Genomic DNA, 23,250 nt, shown 5'->3' on the forward strand with positions numbered 1-23,250 from the left:
TATAATATCTTTTAAGTCTAGATTCTGGAAATGAGGTAAAAACATGATATTTGGCTTTTTAATCTTAGTTTTTCTTGCTTAGCATGATGATCTCCAGCTCCATTCACTTTCCTACAAATGACTTTAAGTTTGTAAAAGTTCTGTTCTAGAATAATGCAACCACTTTATTCTTTTCTTATAGGAATAAATATTTCCACACTAAAGAGCCAATGTGATGCTGCCTCTCAGACTACTTCTGGTCATCTCTTAGAAACCCATGATTTAAAGACACTGGTTAGCTCTGGACAGCCAAAGTCATTGGATAAACCTCCATCTTTTGTAAATATTCTGGGACACAAAGAACCACCTTCTGTGAAAACTTCAATTACAACATCTGTTTCAGAGCCTTGGATCCAAAGAAGTTTCTATAAGTCATCTAACGCTTCAGATAAAGGTAGTGATATACAGAAAACACTTTTTTCTTCATCTCCTGCCTACTCATCTGAATCTGAATGTTCTAGTCCAAGTCCTGTTATTTTCTTGGATGAAGAGGGATATCAAAAAAGTTTAAAAGCTAAACTTGAACTGCCTAAAATTCCTGTGATGAAAGATGATATAGAGGATTCAGACTCAGAAGTCAGTGAATTTTTTGACAGTTTTGATCAGTTTGATGAACTAGAACAATCTTTAGAAACTTCTTGTCTCCTTATAAAGGAGCCTGCTGTAGGGAAGTCATTGCAGAAGAAAGGGCACAAACATGAGAAATCTTGTATGAATCCTCAAAAATTCAAGTTTGATTGTCCAGCTCTTCCAGCTAACGTTAGAAAGCCAACTCCTCGTAAACCAGAATCTCCATACAGCAACCTGGGTGATACTCCAGATTCTCCCCGCCCAGCAAAGGCATCGGGAGATGATAGTGGTTTGTTTAGCCCTGTTCGATCCTCTGCTTTTAGTCCTCTTGGAAACTATACTCCTGCTGAATGTTTTTGCCAGACAGATATTGGTGGAGATAAGAGTCTTGAAAATCACAGTTCTACTTATCACACTTACGAAAATTATGCAAATAGTTTTTCATGTGAAGTTCTAGGCTCAATTCTTCATCCTCAAAATGATAATGCATTGTCAAACATTAATAGCATTAAAAGGAGAGATAAAATTGTAGCTTTTAAGCATAGCAACCTTGATCCAAAAAACAAATCTAAAAGTAAATCTTTAATGATTAAAGATAGCATTCAGAAATTTGCAGCAGATCTTGTGGAGAAAAGTTTTGGCAGTGCATTTAAAGACTTACAGAAAGGAGTCTCTTCATGTACCAATGCACTGTGCCACTTAGCCATCAAATTGACATCATCTGTTTTTCAGATGGCATTTAATGAACTAAGACGACAGCGTGCATTTTACCTGAAAGAACGTGCCATTGGTAGTCTGGCTAATTTTTTGGTGAGTGAAGCCTTATCAAACGCCTTGAAAGATTTACAGTATGTGAAGAGGCAGATATTTACAAACACAGTTGCTAGGTTTGCTGCAGATCTTGCAGAAGAACTTGTTTTTGAAGGTATCATGGAGGTGTGTCAGTTTTCATATCCTCCAACACCTGCATCTCCACAGGGCCATTCATTTGACTTTGAAGACAAAGTAGTGAAATCATATGCAAAAGATTTGTCTGAATCTGTTATACAGGAAGCATTCATTGAGCTATCACAAGTTGATGTGACCTTCACGACAAAGGCAGCAGTTAGTGTTTCTATGGATAACAACAAGTATGTGAGTGCAGAAAGCATGCCATCCACACAGACCTTTCCATTTTCTCCATCTTTCAACAGTCCATCAAGTGTGGCAACAAAACCAATACTGGACTACAAAAAGGAATACACAGTGCAGCAGGCCTTGATTTGTACTTCAGGAGTTGTCACTTCCATACCAGTACCTTTGGCAGGAAGTGCCCTTCTTCCATATCATATTTCATCTACTTTGTTTCAGGCTAAGTCTCATGGGTCATCTATTGATAGTAATACAAATGGTGATTCCACCCAAATAGATGTTACTGCGAAAAACAAAGAGGAAATAGCTTGTATGAGAAATACTGGTTTACCTTCCGAACCCAGTCCAGATACTCAGAATGATTTAAAACCAACTAATGTTACTGAAATGCAGAATTCTTCAAAACCAACAAATGGTCCGGGGATTATTAGCAACTTTTCTGCTGCAATGGTGCATACAATAGTAAATGAAACTTTAGAATCAATGACATCATTCAAAGTTACAAAAACAGTTGATGAAAAGACAGACTATTTAACTAAAACAATAAAAGGGAAAACTTCTTTTCCCCAATGTGATCAAGCAACATCACAACAGAGTGAAGCTTGCAATAAGGATGTGTTTGCTGAACAGTTATCTAAATCTATTATTAAACATTCCATAGATAAAAGCAAAACAGTGACCCCAAATTTAGATAAAACTGCAGTATGTAAAAGAGGCTTGCCTATTCTTGAAGAAGGATCACAGCTTACCTTGGAAAAGTTGCCTAAATTTCTTGAGGCTCACTATCACTTACCTCACTGTTCATTTTCTTTTGGAAAAGATAGTGTTCCAGAATGTAAAGAGACTATTGATGCTTATGGACTTCCTGTAGAGATGGTGCCACCTGGTGCGAGTCAGAAAGCTGATTTGAAGGAACTTCCTAAAGATAAACTGGTAAAAAAACAGTCAAATAACACAGCAATTGAGCCCTTGTCTTTTGGACATGATAGTTCTTTTCATCACTCACATACTTTGTCATCTCCAGTACTTACCTGTGTAGAGGGCCTACACATGGAAGATAAACAGAAAATTAAAGAGAGAAATGTAATACCCAATACTCCTCCATCAACTCCTCTAGTACCCTCCCAGGCTGGTTCTGAATGGGACATCAAGAAATTAACCAAAAAGCTCAAGGGGGAATTAGCCAAAGAATTTGCACCTGCTACACCACCTTCTACACCTCATAACTCCTCTGTTGGCAGTTTGACTGAGAATGAACAAAATACCATAGAAAAAGAAGAATTCATGCTGAAACTCATGCGATCTCTTTCTGAAGAAGTTGAAAGTGGTGAAGGTGAAGAGCATCCAGAAGTGAATGTCAAGTCAGAGAACTCAGGGAAGAAAGTTCAGTTTGCAGAAGCCCTGGCTACACACATCATCTCTCTTGCAACTGAGATGGTAGCCTCCCATATAGATCATGAAATAACTCAAGAACCCAAGGTTCAAAACCCTTGCTTAAGTGTTCAGAGTCCAAGAAGTACATTGCCTACTTTTGTCAGTCATTCAGATGAAAATTTACAAACTTGGAATTTTGCAGGTAATATGGCCGCAGAAGTTATTGCAGAAACCGAGAAAACAGCAAAAGTTCAGAGTTGTGCACTTCTCAGGCAGAACAGTTGTTATCATGATGGTGACCAAGACAGGTCAGAAGAGAAGTTGGATACAGAGGTTGTAGCACACCCCAGAGAAGTGGATCCATTTATTCTGTCCTTACTACCAAGTTCTGGGATGTCGGGTCTGACATACAAGTATCCTAGCTGTGAAAGTGTGACAGATGAATATGCAGGTCATATTATCCAAATATTAAAACAGGAAGGTGGTAATGGTGAGTTAATAATGGATCAGTATGCCAATAGACTTGCTTATCGATCCATTAAGTCAGGATTACAAGCAGCAGCTAAGATAGCCAAGATGAAGTATAACTCAAAAATGTTCCCTGAGCAAAGTTCACAAGTGAAAAGCAGCAGTGAACTGTTGATATTCTCAAAGAAGGAGCACCACCTTGAAGTAGAGAAAACAAGACAAAGGAAAAGAAATGGAGGTCACATTTGCAAAAACCAAACTTGTGAAAAGACACAGGATTCGTGTAGAAATGATTGCTCTGAACTATATAGTTTCTCGGCCTCTCTTGCTCACAGTATAACAAGAGATGTTAAAAAAGAGTTAACAGCACCTGCCATTGACTCAACAAAATCCCTAACAGATACTTGCCTTTTTGAAAAAACTGGATGCGTTGAAGATACTGAATGTGTCATTAAACCAGAATTTCCTAAATCTCTTCAGCGTTCCTTACAAAACTGTGGCTTTTACCATCATGCTGGCAGCTTTGGTGAATATGGTTCAGGGGATAATGTTATCCAAACCATAGAACAGTATGCTAAAAAAGTAGCAGATGATACTTTAGAACTAGGCTTAGGATCCACAGTTTTCCAAGTGACCGAGGCCACAAAATTGGTGGATAGGATCACTTATGCTGAAAAATTGTCACCTCTTATAAATCAAGCTTGCAGATATTGTGACCTTAAAGAATTCCATGATTGTACTGGAAACTCATCCCAGCAGTTTTCCAGACAGGGGTCATGTGTTAGTAAGAAACCAGCTTCAAATCCAAACCTTAGCAGCATCTATCAGAAATCTAGAATTTTTCATCTTGATGTCCCTCAAATTCATGTTAATCTTGATAAAAAGACAGTGCTTGCGGAGAAAATAGTTGCTGAAGCCATTGAGAAAGCAGAGAGAGAGCTGAGCAACACCAGTTTGGCAGCTGATAGTGGAATTGGACAAGATGGCATTAGCTTTGCTGAAAGCCTTACCACAGAAATAATGACCTCCGCCATGATGAATGTTGCGCATGATTTCAGCAGGTAACTTTGAGATTTCTTTTGGGTCATGATAATAGGATGAAAAGCTAATTTTGAGCATGTCGTAGGGACTTCATAAGATTATGATTATTTTCATCTTAATGTTAAAAAATTTTCTCTGTTTCATTTGTGTATGGCTTCATATTCTACCCATAGCTTTCATACATTTTTGTCTCCTGATCCCTTTTGAGGGAAGGATTGTCCATTTACAGGGCTGGAAGATGAAGGTTAGAGAACATAATCACCTTGCCAAGTTCATGGAGCTATGAAGCAGGTAAAGTTGAATCAAAGCACAGCTAGAGAATTTTATGCAGCAAATGTAGCTCACTAGCATATATTAGTTAGCTATTCTGAGGTAAAATTTTCTTTTCTGGTGGGGGTAGTACTTGAGTTAGAACTTTGGGCTTGATTAGATGACTCTTTTACTGCTTGAGCCATGCCCCCAGTCTCGCTTTTCTGAGTAGTTGAAACAGAAACCCAGTAGCTGGCAACAACTATCTGAAAAAGTTCATGAGCCTCTATCATAGACTTATATTTTCTTTGTTCCTACATTATGATGATGAACGTAATACATTGGATGACTAAGTGATAAAAAATATATTTGATAGAACTTTCCTCATACAAGTAGCCTCAGGTTGTTTTTATCCTAGCCTTATGGGGAGAAAACTGTATCGCTTGAAGGTTCTAAAATATCTTTCCAGGGCCTGGCAACTACCATTGCTATTCATTCATTTTTTGATCACTTTTCTTTTTAGACCTGGGGAATAGATAGTCCCTGGAGTTCTTCTGGTAACCCAACTTTTTATCTAGGTGGTGTTTACAAAGAAAATTAATTCTTTGCCTGTTTCCCTTAATTGTACTAGGATCCAGTACATGCTGTTAAAAGTTTGAATGTGGCTTAGTGGTAGAATGCTTGCCTAGCATGCATGAAGCCCTGGGTTCGAATCCTTAGTACCACATAAACAGAAAAAGCCAGAAGTGGTGCAGTGCTTAAGTGGTAGAATGCAAGCACAAAAAGCTCAGGAACAGTGACCAGCCTTGAGTTCAAGCCCCAGGATTGGCAGAGAAAAAAAAGAAGTTTGACTCTGATGTGTACATTTTGTTTCAAACATTAATATCATCTCTCAAGCTGGAAGGAAAATTCATTCAAATGAATTATCCTCTAAGACATTATTTGGGTTTTATGATTCAAGGAAGTAATGCTAAGTATGTCACACAGCTGTTATGTTCACAGTAATGGCATATGGCTATCAAGTCATATACTGTCATAGTACTATGTGATAGAAGAACAGAACATCTAGACTGTCAACCCAAATCATCATTAAATAACTTGGTCATTAAATGACTAGCAGTCATAAAAACTTTTGTTTCCCCAAAAATGTAGCATATATGAGGAGTTTTCCAAAAGAACAAAGTTGTGCTACTATTATTCAGAATTATAGTAAGCCTGCCTTACTATGTATCAAATTAAATACAAATGAAATACAAAACAAACATTGCCTAGATAGGAAGATGTTAGTTCAAGGACTATTCTGCTCACTGGGATATAAAGTGAAACAGACCAAAATCTGTTTTCCCGGAGCTTATGATAGAATAAGACAGACACTAGCTAAATAAACTATATTGTGTATTCCATACTGAAAAGTGCTTCAGAGGGAGAAGCAAGCAAGAAAGTGAGTCAGGGAGTACTGGTACAGTTACAGCAACAACACTTAATAACAGTTTGCAGTTTTAAGTGGGTTACAGGGGAAGCAATATTGGCAAAATAATGTTTGCGCCATGAAGATGAAGAGAGAATAGATAATTGGAAATCAGAGAGAAATGGTTCCAAGCAAAGACCTAGGCGTGTTCATGTTTGGAAAGAGGCTATTATTGGCAAAAGATGGCAAGTGATAAGGAGAACATTGTAAGATGGAACAACTAGTGTTTTCCAATGACTTACATTCTTATTCTGATTGGTGAGAAGCCATTGGCAGGTTTCCCTAAGAAGTCTGATATTTTTCTTCTTGTTGATAAACATAACTTTCTCAACACTTTCTGAGAATAGTACAGAAAAGGGACAATTAAGATAGTTGAACAATGAATGGACTTTGTAACAATGTGGTAGAAATAGAAATGCTTCTTAAGTGAAAAAAATGAAAAGAGCTTTGGTCCATGCTCTTACCTTGAATAAATTTGGCTAGTTTGATTTTATGTTTGACTGAAACTACTATAATTCCTTTCAGTAATTTTAAAAAAGTTATTCTTAAAGTCAGAAGGAGGTTCTGTTAGTGCCAATAAAAGTACTGTTTTACAAAACACTTAAAGCTTATTATACTCCTCTATAATGTCTCAGTTAAAACTGAGCTGTTTTAAACAGACCTTAAATGATGCATCCATAATATGCATGATGAAGCCATAATAGATTGGTACCTCAGTTAACTTTGTCTTTTCTTTTCTTTTCCTTAACCAACCTACCTTCCTTCCTTCCTTCCTTCCTTCCGTCCCCCCCCTTTCTTTCTTTCTTTCTCTCTTTTTCTTTCTTTTTTTCATTCTTTCTTGTCGGTTGTGGTGATTGAACTCTGGGCCTGGGCACTGTCCCTGAGCTCTTCAGCTCAAGACTAGCACTCTACCACTTGAACCACAGTGCCACTTCTGGTTTTCAGGTGGTTAATTGGAGATAAGAGTCTTATGGATGTTTTTGCCTGGGCTGGCTTTGAACTGCCATCCTCAGATCTCAGCCTCCTTAAGTAGCTAAGATTACAGGATAAGTCACTGTTGCCAGGCTTTAACTAACTTTTCAATCATCTCACTGTCGTGCAAAGTTTTATTATCAGTAGAAACAGCAAATCATTCCAGGGACTCAGGTGTGACTCTGTATATCATTTCTTATTATTGTTATCTTTATCATCAACTCAGTGGTCCAATAATTTACAATCTGTGATTCTTTCAGTGCTGTTATGATTATGTTTTCTTTTCTTAGTACAAAAGAAATAGAAGACTTTCCATCCAATGAGTCATTTAGTAGCCAGCAGATGAATCTCAGTGTTGGTGAGGACAGCACGGGTAGCTGGTCCAATTTAAGTTTTGAGGATGATCACCAAGATGACAGCAGCAGTTTTCATCATCTCAGTGAAAGGTAACTATAACTATAACTATAACTATAACTATATATATATATATATATATACACACACACATACATATATACATATATATGTATGTATATATATGTAGAGAGAGAGAATGATGTAGTTTAGAATTTCAGACATTAGAATAAGTTATAAATTTACCTTGAATATTACTTTAGAATTCTAAATTTGCAAATCTGTTACTGTAAAAACACATTTTATTATTCACATCATGTTTCCAGTGTTTTGTTTCTTTGAGACAGAGTCCTTCTATATAGATAGCCCAGCACACTTGATTCTTCTGCCTCAGTTTCCAAGTGCTAGGATTACAGAGATATACTACCATCCCTAGTTTCTAATTCTTTTTGACACAGAACAAATACAGTAGTTAGCAGGGTTAATACTCTTTGGGTGTATTTATAGTTAACTTGAAAAAATATAGTGGATGTTTGCATTTTTTTAAGCTTTTAAGCTTCTTCTAAACTTCTAGAAACAATTTCTTTTTTACTTTAGTAGAGTACTGTATTTTTTAGTTTTTTCATTAGAGGAAAGGAAATGGGACAGTTACCTGTAAAAGGCATCAAAATAGTTTTTTTTTCCCCACTTAATCTTTATTTTTGTATTATCTTTAGATGTACAAAGGAGCTTCAGTTTAGTATGTCAGTTTATAACCACAAAATATCTTGATCAGTGTCACCCTTTTATCATTTTCCCTATATATAAGTATATTTTGATAGATAAATGGTATGTTCTATGGGGGCAAGAGGAGAAAACAAAAAGGTATATAAATTATTGGTATTAAGTAATCGGCCTTTTTTGAATAACCTTGTCAATATTTACTGATCCTTGAGAACCAAAGTTTTGGGTGTAAAATATTAATTTTTATAATTGATAAGGCTAATATAGGGACTAATAGCTGCTTGTCACTGCAGACTAATGTGCTTACTAATTCTTTTACTCCTTAGGGATGATTAGGATTTTTTAATTGCATGTTGACGGCTTTAGTCTGAAGAATTGAATTTAATTTTGTTTCTGAACATAGTTGCTTTGTATTTTTAAACAGTTGCTTTGCTGCAGTTGAAGGATATAATTGCTTTCTTTTCTTTTGGTTCAGTAGTATAAGAAGTTTTCTGTGTATAGTGTTAGTGACTGGCTGACCAGACAAGTGTGGTACTTAATTAAACTTTTGTTATTCCACCTTTACTCTGAAGAAAATAAATGTTATTTGCCACCTATTGAATTATACATAATATGTGAAGTAACTGACATATTAATCTAACAGTGTTTTAAAAATCCACCTGTTTGAGACTGTTTAGATGCAACTGTCCCTTTTTCCCCACTCTACCAAAGCCCATCACTGTTTTGCATATTTAAAAACCTGAGAGAAATTTAACTTTTTTTTCTTTGAAGACTTTATCCAAACTAAAGGGAATTGCTTTTGAAGAAAGGATATCCTAATATTTACTACATGACCTTAATTTTATCATGCATTCGTTTGCTGTCCTAAAAGCCATTTTGTTCACTTAATCTACAAAAATGATGTAAGTTCAGAATAATTTCCAAGATATATTGAGGATAAAGAAAAAGACTTCTGAGTCTCCAGCCCTGATAGTACCCTAGAATAGCAGTGATGGTCTTTCTTCCCTTCTGTGGAGGCTCTATTCCATTGTGGCATCTTGAAGACATGCACAGTTACCAAGGACAGCTGTTCCAAGGAAAACGAAGGTGGTCTTTACTATTCATTTTCTAGTTCAGCTCTGTTGTTTTCTTCCTCTAGCAGTAATGATAACAGCAGTAGCTGGAGCAGTCTTGGTTTAGAAGGAGATTTGTATGAGGACAATTTATCCTTTCCAACATCAGACAGGTTGGTCCAGTCTGGGAACTTAAAAACTGATGAGTCTCTCACCTCTAATGCATGATGTTATATTCTTAAGAGAATGTGGGCCACAGTGTCAATATGTATCCACTTGCTTTTCTCCTGTATTTTGATATTATTCTGCTTGATACATTTACATCTAATGAAAACATTCAACTATCTAAAATCTGACTGACCTCTAATTGCAAATGAGTGACTGTTATGCATGGGTTATTCTGCTTGCTTTTTTTTTTTCATTCTGCCAATTATTTCATTTAAAAAGAGCTTGCTTCCTACAGGATTTCTGTTGTTGTTTTTGTTTTGTTTCATTTTGGTTTTGTATGTTGACTTCCTATATAATAAAAGTGTAGGAAAACCTTTTTACTAAAGCTAGAAAGTATTAAATGACATCAGTTAGGAGCATTAATATTCCATTGTTTATGACATTCTATGATATGGAATTAAAATCAGATTGGAATATCTCAGCTTTACATTTTATATTCAATTTACTAAGCAATTACTTGGCTCTAAATATGATCAGGTAGGACTTCTTGTTTTTTTTTGTAACTTTTGGCATCATTTACAATTTTCATTTTTTAACATGAAATGATGTGAGAAGCAAAGCTTCCTTTTTATTATCATTTCCCTCCTTCAAAATGTCATAATGTAACATCCATTGCTTACTGCATTTCTAAGAAGAGGTTTTAATACATTACTAACTAAGCTCCTTTTTTTTTTTAACTGCTTCTGCTGTTGGTTGTTTCTTCAAAAAGTGATGAGCCAGAAGATGAAGATGAAGAGCATGAGGACAATGTAGAATGTAAGTAACAGTTATTTTTGTATAGTTTCCTAGAGAAGTCTTTATGATTTATTTTTATGCATCTTCATCAGATAGGCCATGGATTTTATGTATTAAAACAATCATAGTTTCTTTTTGTTGTTGTGGTGATACTAGGGATGGAGCCCATGGCTTTGTACACACTAGGCTCTACCACTGTGCTATTCCCACAGCCCTTGAAGTCGGTATATTCTTGAACATTGATACAATTTATAGCATGCTACTCTTTTAATATTTTCCTTCCAAACTGTTAACTTCTAGAATTCATGAGTCATGTCAGACTTATATAAATTAGTAAATAAAACCAAAAAGATATTTCTAAATTTCCCTGCAATTCTTTTCTCTTTGAATTCCAACTCTGTATTCATATATACACATATTTGAAGAGCATAATCAAGCCTTGCTTCCTTTAGTGATCATAGTTCTATAAGATATATAAGATATATAACTAAAACTCCTCCCATAGAGACTGAGCTTTCATTATATTCAGATAATTGTTGAATTTTCTCCATGTTTTCTCTTAACGAAATGCAAATAATATCTATATATAATCTATATAATAGATTACATATATGACAACTACAGACAAATATTTACACTGTTGGAAATATTTATTTTTGAACCAGCGAATTTTTTGTTATTTTTTTAGAACTAGGCAAACTGAGGGCTGTGTGTGCCCTACCAATGGAGACTATGTGTTCAGTTCCCAGCACTGAGAGTTAGGTAAGGGGGAGAAGAGGTAGGCTGAAAAGAATTACTTGAAATCTGCCAAGCTTGCATGTTGACACATTTTAATTCCAGCACTTGGGGGCTAAGAGAGGAGAATCATGAGTTCGAGACCAGCCTATATAACAAGTCCAAAGCCACCTCAGACTACAAAATAAGATCCTGTTTCAAAAGAAAAAACACCTCCAGAATTCTTGAAATATACATTATTCCCTCTGAGTTTATAATAATTTTTTCATCAGTTATACTTCTTTCAGGGAAGTCGTTTGTCAGTCTTCAAACTAAAGAGTGAAGTAATTCAGAGCATGGAGCTAGACTGTTATTCATAATCTGGCTTAGTCAATTCCTGCCACAAGACTCTGGCTCAACTCTTACCTACAAAATAAAGATAATACTTCCTGCCTCATAGGGTGATTGTGAGGATTAAAGGAATTTGTATGCATAAAGAGTATCGAACAGACAAATCATTTAAATAGGGGTACAGGTGGACCCATTGTAACAATGAGATGTACAAGTTGTTATGTCGAAAAACGAACTTTACAACTTGGGGTGGGGGGGAGGGGGAACTGGGGGGAGGATGGGAGGGATGGGATATGGGAAGGGATGGGAAGGGGAAACAAAGGAGGAAGCAACAATGCTTGATAAGAAATGTACTCATTACCTTGCTCATGTAATTGTAACTCCTCTGTATGGTATTTTCATAATAAAAAAATTTTTTAAAAAGTATCGAACAGGACTTAGGATATAATATGAACTATATAAGCATTTGCTGCTATTTTGTCTGTGTGTGTTTGTACTGGTACTGGGATTTGAAATCAGGGCCTCACCTTAAAGTTCAGTTGGAACTTTACTGCTTAAACCATACCTCCATCCTGTCTTTTTTTTTTGTCGGTTGTGGGGCTTGAACTCTGGGCCTGGGCGCTGTCCCTCAGCTCTTCAGCTCAAGGCGAGCGCTCTACCACTTGAGCTACAGCGCCACTTCCGATTTTCTGGTGGTTTATTGGAGATAGGAGTCTCACGGTCTCTCCTGCCCGGGCTGGCTTTGAACCGCGATCCTCAGATCTCAGCCTCCTGAGTAGCTAGGATTACAGGCGTGAGCCACCAGCGCCCGGCTTCATCCTGTCTTTTTGGTGGATAGTTTGGAGATTGAGTCCGACATACTTTTCTGACCAGACTTTGATTGTCTGGATCTCATTCTTCTGACTGAGTAGCTATGAATACAGATGTGAGCCACTGGCACCCAGCTTTCTATTCATTTGAAGTTTATATTTGTATACTACATTTTAATTTTAATTACAGTAATAGCTTTATAGTTTTATTGTTTCTCCTTTTATCTGAGAATTTTAATTTGACACCGATTATGGCATTTGTAGTACTTGAATACTTTAAAACACTATTTAACATTGTGCTGTCAATAAGTGATCCAAGTGATTTCTTTTAGCATTACTTTTTCCTTTCAAACAAGTATTTTGGTCATAGTATGATATAGTTAAGAAAAGTATTCATTTTGAGATTCTAAGAAATGGAAGCTGGATGTGGTGGATCAGTCTTACAATTCTAGCTACTTGGGATGCTGAGATTAAAAGGATCAAAGTTAATGGCTAGCCTGGCGAAAAGGTTCTTGGGACCAAATCTTAACAGGAAAAGCTGGGTGTGGTTGTATACATAAAGCATCCTGCTATGGCTGGTCTAGTCCAAAAGTGAAACTTTCTCTGGACTGGAGCTATGGCTTAAGTGGTAGAGTGCCTGCCAAGCAAGCACAAAGTCCTGAGTTCAAACCCCAGTAGAGCAATAAAAAAAGAAAAGAAATGGAAAATATTTGTGTATATTTGGAACCCAAAGTATTGGAAATGAGCTGAATTGAGTCACTTCACACTGATATGGTATTACTTAAATTTATTAGGTTTAGAGCAAAATGGAAAGACTCTACTGATTACGAATATTGATATGGAGCCGTGCACAGTAGACCCGCAGCTAAGGATTATTCTTCAGTGGCTTGTTGCCTCTGAGGCTGAAGTTGCAGAACTGTGTGTTCATGACTCTGCAAAGAAGGAATTTATACTAGTAAGTACCTACCTTCTAGAGTGGTTGTGAGGGCACATTTAGTATACAGTGTTCTTGTCATGTTGTTGGTTATACTGAGATGTCTGTTGATGGCAGGGTGGTTTATGTAGGCCATGAAATAGTTTCACGTATGTCATTTTGCAGCAGGTAACTTAGGACAGGTGAACCAGACCGAGTACCAAATTTCTTAGTTGCAGTTCAGAAATGGGAGTATAGAAGCTGTGTTACAAAGTATGTGAGGTTTAAGTATCATACTATACGGAACCAAATGCTTAGTTGAATTCTTGGTATACACTTAGTCCTTAAAGTTAGATACAGTTCGTAGGCACTTTATATGTTCTTATGAAAGATGAGTTTATTCTGTTTAATTGAGTCATAATTGTACTTAATAATTAGTAAGGGCATTTTAACGATATCCAGTTTTATATACATGAGAAGTTGATATAATCAAACATCAGTGAATGTTTAAACAAGATACTTTCATGAAGCACTTCATATGTGCCATGCACCTTGTTAGTCAGTATATTTCAATTTACAGCTTAATGTTTTTGTGGGCTTTTTTCCTCATAATGGTCCTTTTTAATTTAATCTTACTATAGGGCATTAAATAGTCTGGTAAATAACTAGTATTGATTTTTCATTAATAACAAAAAGGGACACTCATATATTCTAATTCAAAATTTATGCCACTATTGTTGAAATAATAGTGAACATAATTATATTACATACATATCTATGTAGTACACACACACACACACACACACACACACATATATATATATATATAAAATATATGTAATGTAATTTTTTGTTTGTTTGTTTTGCCTAGACTGAGCTTTTTGTAGTTAGGTTTCTGTTTGGAGCAGAAAGTGAAAATAGTTCAGAAAGGGGTGCTTAAGAAATGAATTGCTGCCGGTGGCTCACGCCTGTAATCCTAGCTACTCAGGAGGCTGAGATCTGAGGATAACAGTTCAAAGCCAGCCTGGGTAGGAAAAGTCCATGAGACTCTTATCTCCAATAAACCACTAGAAAACTGGAAGTGGTGCTGTGGCTCAAGCAGTAGAGCGCTAACCTTGAGCTGAAGAGCTGAGAGACAGCACTCAGGCCCAGAGTTCAAGCCCTACAACTGACAAAAAAAAAAAAAAAAATGAATTGCCAAGGGGAAAGAATAAGTAGGGGAGTTGTTAGAACTGATTTTAGTGAGAGTAGCACTTGTGGGAATTAAGTAGTCTTGGTAAATTGAGACTTTAAGGAAAGCTTTAGATAGAACTGACAGTGATGAGATTGGGTAAGGGGACCTTGTCACCAGGTGACTTGGCCCCAGGGACCTTTGCCTAGTGATTGAGTAGGATGATGCTTAACTGTAGGTGGATGGGTGGAAATGTCTTTTGTGGCTCATTTTAACTGCATGGCTGGTTTTAAATAATGTCCCTCATTGATCATGTCTGGCTAGAACTCCACAGGGCTACTGGATAGTTGTGAAGCTGTTAAGGTAAGTACAGATAATTTTTGGTGATAATGAGAATAGAAATAGCAACTTTTGTGTCTTTCTAGGCAATATGTTATTAATTCTGATATTTTTGTCTTAAATTGAACAAATAAGTATTAAGATAAGCATAACTAGAACATGGGAGCTCTAATTGTATAGAAAAAATACAAAAGTGTATTTACATAATTGATACAAGACTATAGTTCAAAATTTTAAACTTTGGCTAGGGCTAGGTTGTTTGCATGTTTGCAGTCTCAGCTAATTAGGAGGCAGAAATTGGTAGGATCAGGGTTCAAGTTCAAACTGGGAAAAAAGTTAGTGAAATTCATACCATCCAATAAGTCAAGCATAGTGGTAGTGGTACATACTTGTGATCCACGAGGAGAGAAGCTGTAGGTGGAGAAAGAGCAACCCAAGGCCAGCGTTTGTGCAAAAGCATTAAACCCCATCTGAAAAATAACTAAAGCAAAAAAGAGCTGGGAACACGGATTACATGGTAGAGTAGGCTGCCTTGTAACTATGCAGCCCTGAGTTCAAACCCAAGTACTACAAAACAGCCCCCCAACCCAAGTCCCATACTTAGTTGCACATATACATGTAATCCGAGCAAGTTGGGAGGTAGGAAGATTGTGAGTTTGAGGCCAGTCTAGAGTACATAGTAAGACAAACCAGCCTGACCTACATAGTGAAGCTCTGTCTTTAAAAAAAAGGAAAAAGAAACATAAAATCTTTTGTATCTCAAAGGATGCCATCAACAATGGGAAAAGATAACCCACAGAATGGGTGAAAATGTATGTTTGCAAATTGTCTGTCTGATAAAGGCCTTATACCTAGCATAAATAGTTAAAAATGGTGCTAAGGCCAGGGGCCTGTGGTTCACGCCTGTAATCCTAGCTACCTCGGAAGCTGAGATCTGAGGATTGTAGTTCAAAGCCACCCTGGGCAGAAAAGTCATTCAGAATCTTCACTAAGTACATGAAAGAACATTCAGCTTCATCTACTAGGTAATGTAAATCAAAACCACTGTCTCACACCCACCAGGATGACTATAATCAGAAAAGTATGTAACAACTTAATGTGGAGAAATAGGTTGCTGGTAAAAATCTTAAGTGGTTCAGCTGCTTTGGAAAATTTTCTCTAGGTTCCTCAAAAGGCTAATTATAGTATTATCATATAACCCCATATTTTCACTTTTATGTATACCCAAGAGAAATGAAAATATATATCCCCCAAAAACTTATCCATGGTAACATTATTCATAACAGATAAAAAATGGGAATGAACTTGTTCAACCACTTTGGAAAGTAGTATGGAGGTTCCTCAAAAGACTCCATATAGAGCTCCCCTATGACCCAGCAATCCCACTTTTGGGATTTACCCAAATGATCACAAACAAGACCATACTAAAACTACCAGCACAACTATGTTTACTGCAGCTTTATTCACCCTAGCTAGGATATGGAACCAACCCAGATGCCCCTCAGTACAGGAATGGATCAAGAAAATGTGGTGTATATATATATACAATGGAATCCTCCATCAGAAAGAATGACATTGCCCCATTTGTTAGGAAATGGAAAGACTTGGAAAAAATTATATTAGGTGAAGTAAGCCAGGCCCAAAGAAACATAGGTCCCATGGTTTCCCTTATTTGCAATAACTAGTGTATGTCTGGGACAAGTAGAAAAGGTCAAAAGCTATGTAGATATGACCAGATAAGATGATGTTAAGCGAAATGAACCCCAAGATAGGGACACAAGTGGTCTTTTCTTTCTTGCTATTGTTTCTAACGTATTTATAAGATACCATGTGATTTTTTTTTGGGGGGGGGGTCCGGTTGTGGGGCCTAGGTGCTGTCCCTCAGCTCTTCAGCTCAAGGCTAGTGCTCTACCACTTGAGCCACAGTGCCACTTCCGGCTTTTTTCTTTTTGCTTATGTGGTGCTGAGGAATCGAACCCAGGGCCTCAGGCATGCAAGGCAAGCGCTCTACCACTGAGCCACCTTCCCAGCCCCCCATGTGACTTTTTTTTTGTTGCTTTGTATGTTCCTCCCCCACGGAATAACCTGTTTTCACTGTATTTGATGTCGGTATAATTTGGGGAGGGGAAGGGAAAAAACAAAATGTTTAAATAGGGATACAGGTTGACCCATTGTAACAATGAGATGTATAAGGACACTATATTGAAAAACAAACTTTACAATTTAGGTGGGGGGTGGGGGAGATGGGAGTGTAGTTGTGGAGGTGGGAGGGAAGGGATGGTAGGGGAAAAACAAAGGAGGAAACAATGCTTGATAAGAAATGCATTCATTTCCTTGCCCATGTAACTGTAACCTCTCTGTACAGTATTTTCACAATAAAAAACTTATCAAAAAAAAATGGGAATGCTACAGCTGTTTACCAGTGGAGTAGACAAGTGAAAGCATGGCATATGTATGAAATGGAGAAAGGAAGGAAGGAAATATGCTAGATGGTAGCAGAACATTGAAGTCATTATGCTAAGCAAAAGAAGGTGGTTCCAAAAGACGTGCACACAGAATTTTATCATTGCATTTACATGAAGTGTCCACATAGGCAAGTCTGTGGAGACCAAAGTTAGGACTGAAGGGAGCTGAGGATAGTGGAGAGTAGGTTGACAGGTAGGCCTTCTTTTGGTGTGATATGAAAAAGTATTCTAAAGTGTTCTAAAATTGTGGTGATAACTAAGAGCCATTGCATATAAATTATCTCAGTCAGTCTGCTCTGAAAAGATTAAGCTTATCTTCAATAAAAAAAACTGTAATGTAGTTTTCAGAATTTAACTTACAAAGCTTTCAGAATTTAAGAACTTTTACAGAGCTAAATAAAAATGTGAATGAAGTTGTGTTTTGATTAGTCATTGGAGTTTATGTAAACCTATATTTTTTTATTTTTTTAAAAATTTGAAACATTAACATTTCTTAACTTGGAAAGCCCTGTTTCCAATGAGGGAGAATGTGTATTCAAGAAAAAACCCACACTGTATGTTGTGGAAGGAAAAGCCACATCCTTTTATTAAGCTGTTTTTTTATTATTATTTTGTGTTCCTAATTGAGGGTATGGCAGATGTATTTAGTTAAGTGAAGAATTTCCTGTAGAAATTTAGCTTTTTCCCTCCTACACAGACTTATCTGCTGGTTGAGGTTTGTAGCAATCCCAAAGTGTCTTTCTATGGAGGATCTATGTTTATAAAGAGCTGGAACTGAAAATATTCAATTTGGGAAAAGGGGTGGTGGTTTAGGGGAGAAGCTCTTGAAAAATTGGGAAACAGTATTTGGTTGTAAACTATATGATTTTCAGTTCATATCCTAAAAACAAAAATTTCAGTGGTATAAAATTGATTTTCTGCTGTTTCATATATCTTTTTAACTTTTTTTTTTAGCTTTCAAAACAGTTACGAGAGAAAGGATGGAAAGTAGGAGACCTCCTGCAGGCTGTACTTAAATACTATGAAGCAGTGGAAAGGCCCTCCGGTGAAGAGAGGTGCAAGTCGCTGTTCGATTGGCTCCTGGAAAATGCATAGAACAAACCCCGAACTATTATATTTTATTACTTGTTTGGGAAAGGAAGAAACAGATTAATATGTTTATGATAAATTTGAAATAGTGAATATTAACATCTTAAATGAGTTGGGAGGAAAGTAAATACAGCTTTTTAAGTGCTTTCTGTCATCACAATGTATATAATTCATACTTTTATAAAATCTCTGTTAAAATATTATCCTCACTTAATTCTTCTATACATACATGTGTGGTGTGTTAATTTCCTAAGAACATGGATGTGAAAGAAAGTCTAACCATGAGGTTTTCTGGGACATCCAACAGCACTCTTTTTGGATCCAAATAGTGCTGCTTGAAACCGCACTGAGCTGCTGAGGAGAGGATCCAGTAAATGAGAATTATAATTTTGCTCCTTTGCAAACAAATGCCTCTGACTAATATCTAGCATCAAAAAAATAAAACTGAGTATTTTTTTGTTTCTGGTAGATGTTTATTCTTTTTGTCCTGTTTTAAAAATTGGCTTTATTTTCATAGTTCAGCTACTGGTAGCTTTTTGATTCCCTAAAGTAATGTTTTAGGTTTCTCTGAACACTGTGAGTGTTAACTTTCCCTAGCTTGCCATCAAATGACATTTTTTGCTAATGCCGCCAGTTGTCTTGGCAGGCAACCACTTTCTAGAAATGAAATGAGTATGTGAGTGTACATGTATGAGTGTGTGTGTGTGAGAGAGAGAGTGAGTGAGTGAATGAGTAAAGGAGAACTTTAACTTTGCCACTGCTTTGTTCTAACCGTCTTATTTTAATGTTTTCTTAGTCAGAAACCCTCTGGATACATTAAAAAGGTGCTTAAAATAAAATGTCTTTAAAGATTGTGCAGTAAGAATTTTTGTCTTTTGACATCCTATAAATAAAAGTTCAGCTTACAAAATACTGAATTTTTTAAAATTAGTATTAAAATAGAAATGCATTCAGTGGAGCCTATAATGGTTTTCATTGTGGATTTTTGGGGAAAAAAAACTCCCTATTTTACCAAGAATTTTTTTCTCTAAAAAAAAAAAAAGGATTTTTCTCTTCCAATAAAATGTATCCTCACTATTTTGTAAAGTTCTCTGATGGTCTTTCTGGCCTTTCTTCATGTCCTGCCCCTTTGTCTGTAGAAACTTGAGTTTGAGGACCAAGACTGTGTCTTGTTTTTGTGTATAGAGAAGTGTGGGGTATGCGAATGGTTTCCATTCTTCCTCTAGTAGGTTTTATAATCCCAGGTAAATCACTTTTTGTGGGGGTTTGTTTCATTACCTTTCCTTTTCCCCCCAAACACTCACTGTTCTAGAAACCACACATAATGTAGAAGACATGGCACCTGCCAGGAAGCCGAGAGACAGGGCACTTCCATTAATCCAAAACTTTAATCTTGTTGAAGAAAAGAAATGTGTTTTATTGTGAAAGATTCAAACTTTCTTTATAAAAATATTCTCCAAAGCTACTAAAATATGAGGTTACAATGTATGTTTTTATTTTTTCTCAACTTAAGGTAGCAACATGGGGCAAACCATTAAGACATAAAATTTCCTAAAGTTTTGAGTATTTTTTTAGGTAGAGAAATGCAGGAAATGTATAAATGATTTCTGTCTTTTCAGAGCTTGAGATGCAGCATTATGAAACTGGGTTTTAAATATTAGGACTAGGAATATGATTGGTCACCAAGTATAATTACAATTTAGCTGTCAAATTGTATTTTGCACTTTGGGTGTATATATTTAGGTTAGATTGACAGCACAACTGAGTTTTCTCTTACCCAAACATGACAATATATTAGATATGTGAAAATTCTTCTGTTAAAAATGTTTGTTAGTAGTGTAATCATTTTGAGGTAAGTTTCCCTCCTCCTCCTAAATCCTTTGCATTTTGCTGGCATTGTGCTGCTTAGAGGTCTCTCACTTAACCACTGGAACTCCACACCTGTATCAGTTCAATGCCAGGGGCATAGAGAGAAAAACACTTAAGTATTGGCAAACATGGAAAAAGCTCTGAGTTAAGTTCCCTTACATAGAAAATGTGTGTCTAGATCAGTATCTTTTAATCAAGTACATTGTAAACTTTAACTTTCTTTAAAGGCACTTTGATTTATCCAAAGACTTTCTAGATGTTTGGTTGCTTGTTCTTAGAACAACTGTGTTGAGGTCAGCTCTATCATATTTTACTACAGATCTGCTTGATATATTTATATTGTAACATTGTAATATTGCCATTTTGCACATTTTGGTCCTCATAAACTATGTCTTACTCAGAATTGTTCAATTGTGATGTGCAGTGAGCTGAAATGTCTTTTTTCTAATTTCTAACACACCATAGGATCTGTGGAAAGAAAGAGGCCTGCTGGATTAGAACATCACTTCTGACCAAAATATGGTGGCCCTTTCTTGTTCTGCATTTCCAAAGCCAAGTTTAAATTACATTTATATTTTTGCTATTATTAATGTTGATTTTGAAAATATTTCCTGATTTATTTGAAAGAATGATTGACTTAAAATCACAGAAGAAAATGGCAATATCTATTGGATGGTTTGATATGATTTAATGATATTATGAAAGCATTTAAGAGTATTCATTCTCTCATTTAACGTGATACCTTTATGCTTTGAAAAATGTTCCACTTAAACTTTCAAATATTTGATGGGAATTATCTCAGTTCATAATACTTTAATTCTGCCTAAATAAGGATTTTATATTGCTTATAGTAAATTAATACCTTAATTCTGCTTAAATAGAGTTTTATATTACAATTAATATATATTAAGTGCACTGCATATAAAGTGAAGGAGTTATAATCCATTAGACCTTTGGTATCTTTTGGCATTAGTGTACCTTCTCCCAACACATGGTTTAATCTTCATTCATTATCAGAGTCCAGAGTGAAATGTCTACATAGTTATTTAGTTAGATTATTGTTCCACAGTTAAATACCATTAATTTCCCGTTGGTATATCATTTTACACTTCATGTTTTTTGAAGAAAACTATACGGAATTAAAAAGTTGATGCACCTATATGTGGAGTAGGGAAAATGCTTTCTCTTTTCAAGTCCTGCCCAAAAGAATAAGAGCTTCAGTGGGAAGGAGGAAGAGTGGGCTATGAAGTGAATTGCATTTTGTCTGTTTTCAGCAGCAGCCCTACAAGCATTCACTTGTTTACTTCTGCTCTGAAAACACAGGTGCAGTCATAGTCACTCCGGCCACTTTATTTATTTATTATTATTTTTTTACCATCCATGTACATTCCTTTCATATAGTTAGAATTGTAGGTCTAGAAGTTCTCATTTTGTTTTTGTGGTAAAGTTTGGATACTATTTAATATCAGGTTTTAATATTGCTGGACTTGCAATGTTTGGTTACTTGTGCAGTGTTGGAAGTAATCCACATTCTTGTTTACCAGATATAAGCTAAAGCAGTTTTGAATAATTATAGCTGTTTATTTGGCTGTGCTCAGTTAGTACACCAGTCTTGTAACTGTGTAACAGTAAATTTTCTTTGTTTCTTAGTAAATGTTCACTTACCAAACTATGAACTTCAGGATGCGCTGAAAATTTTCTTTTAGCAATGGCTCAAAAAAAAGTTTCAGAAATAACCTTTGTAATAATTTGCAATTAATTGTTCTTTTTCTCTTTCAATTGTTTAAGCCTGTGGTCTTTCTTCTCCCAACTAAGAATTCTTCAATAAATTTATGAAATGCTTAGTGTTGGTTTTCATTTTGCTACATCTTGTCAGCGGCTCTGTGTTGAACTGAAACCAAGGCATGTGGGACTGCTTGGGAGAGGACATAAAGGGATCTATTCCCATCATGATGTTTTACATTTAAAAAATTTTTATTGTAAAGATGTTGTATAGAGGGGTTACAATAACATGTCAGATAATAAGTATGTTTCTTTTGGGACAGTGTCACCTCTTCCCTCATTTTCTCCTAGTTTTTCCCTCTTGACTTCCCTCTCTCCTTCACATAGTGTCAGATGAGTACCACTGCTGTATTTGTTTGTCCCTCTATTTCTGTGTTCCCTCTTACCCATACCCAAACTGATACACTATATATAAGACAGAAGGTACAGAAAATATTATACTTGTTTTTTTAAAACATTATACATGTTAAATTATACAAGACTGTAAACATTCACATAGTAAGACTAAAGGAGGATAGTCTCAGGGGGAGGACCACAAATGGTCAATAGCTGTCTGTGTGCATATGATCAAATAAAATGATATTTAGCTGGACACTGGTGGCTCATGCCTGTAATCCTAGCTACTCAGGAGACTGAGATCTGAGAATTGTGGTTTGAACCCAAGCCCCGTCATGAAAGTCTGTGAGACTCTTTTATTCAATAAACTACTTTGTGCTGGTCTTGAGCACAGAGAGGCTCATGGATGGCCCAGGCCCTGAATTTAAGCCTGAGGACTGGCAAAACAAAAGAAAAAAGTTTATTGAAATGAACTCCCAAGAAATGGAAACAAGGTTGTTTGCTATTTTGCTTTTTGTTTTTTGTTTTTTTTCTCTATCATGATTTTTGTTTGTTTGGTCATAGGGCCTGAACTCTGGGCCTGGACACTATCTCTCAGATCTTCAGCTCGAGGCTAGCGCTCTACCACTTGAGCCACAAGGCCACTTCTGGCTTTTTTTGCTTATGTGGTGCTGAGGGAGCAAACCCAGGGCCTCATGCATGCAAGGCAAGCACTCTACCACTGAGCCACCTTCCCAGCCCTCCATCATGATTTTTGGGTGCAAGGTAGGAATGTTTCTAAATTGGACACTGAATTCCGCATACTTACAAGTGCCTCTGAGTTCTAATGGAAGGGACTTAGAAGCTTGGCTACCCAGTCTTGTTTTGGATTTAATGCATTTTGCTTTTTGAAACATGAACATGATTATGAAATTTATGCTGGTCTGGTTGTGCTTTCTTTGGTAGTCCATAGAGGTTGTACTCCTGGGGCTGGGAAGGTGGCTTAGTGGTAGACCGCTTGCCTTGCAT

At 36.4% G+C, this 23,250-nt stretch overlaps 1 protein-coding gene across 4 annotated transcripts in view; it reads left to right on the forward strand.

Annotated features, from left to right (window-relative positions):
- The window catches only part of Akap11 (A-kinase anchoring protein 11), a 50,380-nt gene extending 28,412 nt beyond the window's left edge, over positions 1-21,968 (forward strand). For 2 of the 4 annotated variants that reach the window (XM_070026695.1, XM_070026694.1), the window contains exons 7-12: positions 182-4,643; positions 7,603-7,758; positions 9,528-9,614; positions 10,379-10,425; positions 13,073-13,233; positions 18,121-21,968. In XM_070026695.1, coding sequence (XP_069882796.1) covers positions 182-4,643; positions 7,603-7,758; positions 9,528-9,614; positions 10,379-10,425; positions 13,073-13,233; positions 18,121-18,261 — 5,054 coding nt within the window. In that variant the 3' untranslated portion in view covers positions 18,262-21,968. The remainder of the gene's footprint in view (positions 1-181; positions 4,644-7,602; positions 7,759-9,527; positions 9,615-10,378; positions 10,426-13,072; positions 13,234-18,120) is intronic. The other 2 variants (XM_070026696.1, XM_070026697.1) reach the window with 2 other exon arrangements.
- Positions 21,969-23,250: the final 1,282 nt, after the last annotated feature.

Source organism: Dipodomys merriami, unplaced genomic scaffold (genome assembly GCF_024711535.1).
Source record: "Dipodomys merriami isolate MVZ:Mamm:240054 unplaced genomic scaffold, mDipMer1.0.p SCAF_188, whole genome shotgun sequence".
Lineage (NCBI taxonomy): Eukaryota > Metazoa > Chordata > Mammalia > Rodentia > Heteromyidae > Dipodomys > Dipodomys merriami.